The sequence below is a fragment of the Dendrobium catenatum genome, unplaced genomic scaffold (assembly GCF_001605985.2).
Source record: "Dendrobium catenatum unplaced genomic scaffold, ASM160598v2 fragScaff_scaffold_205, whole genome shotgun sequence".
NCBI classification, from domain to species: Eukaryota; Viridiplantae; Streptophyta; class Magnoliopsida; order Asparagales; family Orchidaceae; genus Dendrobium; species Dendrobium catenatum.
In genome coordinates this window covers 378,952-385,395 of record NW_021318667.1, presented here as the reverse complement: position 1 = coordinate 385,395, position 6,444 = coordinate 378,952, and the positions used below count along the sequence as shown (strand labels likewise).

The window sequence follows — 6,444 nt, the reverse complement described above, 5'->3', positions numbered from 1 at the left end:
ATCAAAACATAAGCCATGAAAAATAGATTTGCAACAGTTATCCGCTTTATTGGTATAAGAAAGTAGCTCTTCAGGAAGAATAATCTTGTCAGTGGATATTTTAGAATTTATAAAACAAGAAGCTTGTGTATTTTTCATAATATGGGGCGTGATAGGTCTTAATCTGGAGGCAAGTATTTTAGAAATAATTATTTAATTCACATTGCAAAGGGCTATAGGTCTAAAGTCAGTAGAAGAGGAGGCATGCTTAGTTTTTAGAATAAGAGCCAAAATAGTGGATTTGATACTAGGGGAGAGATGCCCTTTTGTTAAGAAGTATTTAGCAGCCTTGCAAATAGAAGGGCCAATAATATGCCAACTCTTTTTTGTAGAAAATGATAGTTGAAGCATCAGGGTCATAGGTGGATGAAGCAGCTCCATCAAAAACAACCATTTTGATCTCATCATCTGTGACAAAAACCGTCAGTGAATCTGAAAGTGAGGGTGGAAGAAGAGCACAGTGGGGGAAAAGCTTCGTATTAATAAACTTTGAAGGGGGCGGGTTGTAAAGGGCTTGGAAATGTTGAATGATATCATTAATAGTATCTTCTCTCAATGGATTAAATGAAGCACTCAAGTTAATAGAAGCATTTCTTGTAGCCATCCTATGGTGAATTATTGCATAGAGAAATTTAAGATCATCTTCTCCTTAGGAGAGCCACGAGGCTTTGGCACGTTGAATAACCCACGAAGCATGGAGAGAGGTAAAATCCACTATTTGCTGGTTGATGAGATTTAAAGTACTATTAAGAGATGTATTTAAAGGCTCCACAAAAATTTGATCCAGGCAATTAGATTATTTTAGATGGAGGTAATCTAAGTGAGATTTGATAGTATTTGAGTTGGCCCAAGGGCACTGGGGCATTGTCAATGAGAAAGCTACGACAATGAATCTAATTATGCTGCGGTGCTGGTTCAACACTTGTAAAATTTTATCATTTCTTAATATTTTCTGCAGTTAAAACTAAAATAATATATTTTTATTGAAATTTAAGAATAATAAACAGTACAAAATTTACACTTAACAGTGCCCATTCACCATCAGCTAAAGTCCATCTTCCCATTAACATCGTACCTCATGGTACTACATTTGAAGAAAGTGAGCACAACAACAAGATGATCTTGCTTGAAGAATTTCTCTTCCACTAAGTGTCATACCAAAAACATTTAAGAAATCTCATGTTGTAGTAACTTCTATCCTTATCACTTGATGTATGTGAGATCTACCACTTAATCGTTACATGATCTGGAAAAAAACATTTAATCTCAAACCTAACAACTATAAATCAACATTTTGTATTTTCTTATTTATCTTATGTTGTAAATTGATGTTTGTATAAAGAACTTTTTTGTATTCTATCTAGTTTAGTTAAATATGTTGGAATTTTTTGCCAAAAAAAAAATAAAAAATTGTCTCTTAAGTTTATGTATGGCATTAAATAATACTTATTAATAAGAAATTTGACCACCAGTTAACCCTTTTTTTATTGGTGTCTGACTTCAACTTCCATTCCTATTCACGAAAGATTTTTCTCAGCTTTTCCTATTCAGGACTTTTCGTAGATATTACAGTTGAAGCTAACCCATCAACTGTCCCAAGCAAAGTGAAGAGCATATACTTAATAGAGATGCCAGTGGGATTAGTGTTGAAGCTAATACAAGGGTAAACATTGGTTAGGAGGGGGGAGCCATTAAGAGAAAGAAACATGATGATGAGTTGGATAAAAATGAGGGAATCTAAGGAGAGGTTCATATACAAAAATAATAATAAATCACTTGATATAATATGGACCAAGCAACATAATTAGATGATTCTAATGAGCCCATTATCAAAATATGGCATTATTAAGGCATTCTAATAATCTATCATGAAAGAAATCAATACATACTATTCAATAGAGTGTTTTGGATTCTAGTAAAATTTATCAAAATTCTCCTTTCAAAAAGGTTATAAATAAGTCATTATTTTCTACGAAGGAGAGGTTTTGTGAGCGATTAAGCTTAAGAACTATATTGCAATTTTCTTTAATAATCGTTGATAGCCATCATCAACATTTGTCGCCATCATTAATTATCAAATTTTTGTCATCAAATTTTTATTGTTTAACTATTAACATCTAATCATATTATTAGGCTTTAACTGTGCGTTAGTGAACCACAAGATAATTATTATCAACCTTCTATAATCCTATCTTCTTCAATGCATAGAAGAGAGCATTCTTGTATTTACATTATATAGATGTGATATGTCATCAAAAATCATCTTGATTGAGCATGAATCTCGAAGCAAATATTAGTCAAAGGCCTAAAAAGTTAAAATTGAGACTATTTGATCTTTGATTTCAGTAAGCCTATAGTCAAATTATACATCTCAAGGACCAACCCAATGCCACCAAATTCGATCTAATCTGAATTCAAATAGGTCCATATCAAATGACCAAAGCCTATTTGAAAGCTTTAAAATAATAATTTGATTACTAAATGATATCTAAATATTAGTCAAACTGGGCAACTCAATGAGTTTAATCCAACAAACCTAAAATTTCTCAATTATGACATCTTTAAGGAACTAAATCACTTGACAAATTCTCCATAATCAAGGGAATCACCATGGGTGGTCTGATGAAACACTTCCAACATGCCCTTGATCTTCTCCATATTTATGAGCATGCTACTCACGAAAATTATAAATAGATACCTAATTCTTTACAGGGGAGGAGAGAAGAAGAGAAGAAAAATAAAGAGCTTACTTGCTTTGCCAACTTTGAACCACCAACTGGATCTCTTCCCAACCACCGATCATCGCCGAGATTTCTACCCATTCATTATTAGCAGCCAGCTCTTTTCCCAATAATCAAACATTTTGAGACATCCTCACATCTACTAAATATCATTGAATCTCCAGTCATCAATAGAAATTGATGAAACATTCTCTATTTTTTAATCAACATCAAGAATACTCACCTTAAGTTTGGTCCATTTTCCTATTTTGGGGTCGATCAACCAACTCCCATGTTTTATTTTTCTCAATCATTGACAACTCTTTCATTGTTGCCATCCAATTCTTATCTTTCATTGCTTCTTCAAAATCAGCAGGTTCACACATAGCCATATTGCACCTTGCATAAATATTAGGGAGTCATCTAGCACCTCTTATAGGTGTGTCATCCACCAATTGATTTTGACAATCTTCATCTTCATCCAAGCTTGAAGCATGAATCTTTAGCCACATATCTATAATAGTTTGGTCATTTTTTGTTGCCTCATTCTAGTTCCATTCTTCATCTTCCATGAAATGAACATATCTTCTTAGAACAATTTTCCTAGTTTATGGTAGGAAAATTTTATAAGCTTTTGCAATAGTTTTGTAGCCAATAAGAATTTTTTTTTTTTAACTTCAAGAATGCTCTAACCACTTTTGATTTGAAATTTAAGAAAAAAAAATCCAACACATTCTAGTGAAATCATCCATAAAAGCAACATAATATTGACTACCTGCTAATGAGTGAGTTTTCTAAGGTCCATAAACATCTATATGGACTAATTGAAATTTATAGGTGGCTCTCCATGCTGACCTAGAAAATGACTTTCTGTTTGGCTTTCCAAATTCATAAGCCTTACAAGTTGATATATAATAATCAAATTCAGTTAGATCAATTAATATCTCTTTTGACTTGTTTTGTAGTAGCCCTTGATAGTGATAGTGCCTGAGCCTCTTGTACCACACCATTGAGAGGCTTTATTTGGTTAGAAAAGTTGATTGCTCCTCCTATATTGGATTGAGTGAAAAGCTCGTCCCTATCATCTTAACTTCTAACATCTGTTTGGCATGTAGCATCCTCTATCACACAAGCTTTCTCCATGAACATCACTCTGAATCCCTTCTCTATTATTTGACCAACACTAAGTAGATTTTGATCAATATTTGGTACATAGAGAACATCATTGTTTAGCTTGATTCCTGAATAGCTTGCAATTTCTACGGTGCCCTTTCCTTTGATTGCAATATATTCAGTGTTCCCAATTATTACAATGTTGGACTCGGTGCTCTTCAATTATTTGAACAACTCCTTATCATGTGTCATATGGTTAGTGCAACCACTATCAATAAGCCTATTTTCACTTGTTTCATCACTCATGAAACAAGTTGCAACTAAAGCTAGTTTTTTCTTTTTGATTTGCCACTTGTGCTTCATCTCCTTACTGCTAATTTTTACTCTTGCAAATGAAAACTTCGTGTCCCATTTTATTACACTTGTTGCACTTTGTATCTAATCTTTTCTAGCTCTAAGGCGGGTGACCTTTCTTGCCACAATATTTTCATGGAGGGTAATCATTCTTTACTCCTCATTTATTATTTCCAATTTTACTTCTGTTCCAAGGAGCAGAGCTTTGTCCACTTGTAGCTTGAAACTTCTAAATCTTGGCCCTCCAATTATTTTCATCATCTTTATGAGATCCTTTGACGGTTCCTTCTTGCCTCATTATATGCCTATGCTCTTGAGCTGCATCTGTTCTGCCAAAGCAATCTTTGATACATCTTTTGTGTTTTCTAAAGTGGTGGTGGTTGCCTCAAATCTTTCAAGCACTATTACAAGGATTGTTTTCAATAAGCCTTTAATCTTCCAAAGAAGAACCCAATAATTTGACATGATATGCTATGTTGAGTAATATGTTAGAATACTTATTTATGATTTCAATCTCCTTCATCTTTTTCTGCTTACCATGTTCAACACCTACATCCCTAGAATTCTTTCATTTCTTTCATACTCTATTTTGAAATAATCCTAGATCTCCTTTGCCATTTTTAATGACATGATGCGAGTGAAGATCATGGAGGAAACTACAGGAAAATTACAGGCTTTTTCCTTGGACTTCTTTGTCTTCTTCTCTTTATGTGATTTAATTTGTGCCATGGTGGGATTATATGGGAGAAAAGGAATTTTATAGTCTTCTTACACTGATTCTCAGAGATCCAAAGCTTTTAGGTATATCTCTATCCACATTGCCCATGTCTGATAGTTATCTTAGTTAAACATTTGTGGTGAAACTGAGGAAAAACTAGGTTCGGTCTTTATAACTGCTCAAACTTACACCCAAAAATTCAATGATAGTCAAGGATTTGTCTCACTTCAATTGTGTGCAACTGATGCAATGATCAAATTTTATGATGTTTTTGGAGATGTTTTGCAAGAATGGAAAATAAAAGAAGTTGTATGACTATATTGTTTAAAGAAATGTTTTCCCGTCAAGAGGACAATCTTTCTAGGGAAATACCCAATGTTGGGTGATAATACATTTCTATTGGCTTTAAGAATTAATTAAATAACAAAATAGCTTGACATAAAAAAATAATGAAATTGTGAAAGTGGACGTACGCTAATTGGAAGTTTATTATGCATGATGCCAAAGGCATGAGGCATGTCATGAAAGAGTAGCATTCATCAAAACTATAGCATGAGTATATAAAAAATGAGGCCCATGCATCTTCTTTGCTACCTTTTTTCCATAAACAATCTCACTTGATTATGCTTCAATGTACTGATGAGTGAAGTGGTCATTTTGATGACAATTAATCATATCATTGAATGCCATGAAATCATTAGATAAGCCTATAACTTAGCTGTTAAGTTATTTTATGGCTATTAGCATAAACTCGTCAAATAGATCATATGTAAAAGATAAAACACTATAAAGTGAGCACAATAATCCTTTGTCTTCCATGTCTCCTTTGCACGAAGATTTTGGACACTCTCAACACCTTAAAATAAACAAGTCATAAATCAAGCACTTGGGGAAGTAATTGAAAAGTTTTTGAAGTGATTTGGAAGGGGCAGTAGCCTTCTAAAATTTTACATGCTTACAACAAAAATTATTGACACAACAAGGTGAACCCAATGGGGCCAATAATGTTTGTATTCAAGTCTAAATGAGCCTAAATTGATCAATTAGAAACATATTTAAAAACTTATTGATGTTATTAGCTGTCAAAAGAATTTTTTGTGATTATAAATAAAACGAGCACCTTATCAAGAATAAAACTAAGGAGCCAAAATTTGATTGATTTTAATATCATTATGGTATCAATATACTAAATAAAATTCAAATGATTAAAGAGATGGACAATTAGAATTGTTCAATACATTGTCATTTTTTTTAGAAATAATGAGAATAATCATACATTAAGGGGAGAACATTAAGTAGAGATAATTCAAAACTTGAAAATTTGATAACTTTTTTCATATTATTATGTGTTGGTCATCAGCTAGGGGTATTAGCGATCAAAGTAGACTTGAAAATGACTCTTTGACGAGCTCATAAGTCGAACTTATCAAGAAACAAAAAATGACATTGGGATGTTTTTTAAGCTCAAAAGTTGTTTGTTATCACTTCAAAATTACCTTA

At 32.8% G+C, this 6,444-nt stretch overlaps 1 protein-coding gene across 1 annotated transcript in view; it reads left to right on the top strand.

The window, feature by feature from the left end:
- LOC110094107 (disease resistance protein RPM1-like) overlaps positions 1-6,444 on the top strand; it is an 11,768-nt gene that overhangs the window by 1,739 nt on the left and 3,585 nt on the right. The window contains 1 exon segment of the mRNA XM_028692975.1: positions 483-581. Within this exon segment, the coding sequence (XP_028548808.1) occupies positions 483-581 (99 nt within the window).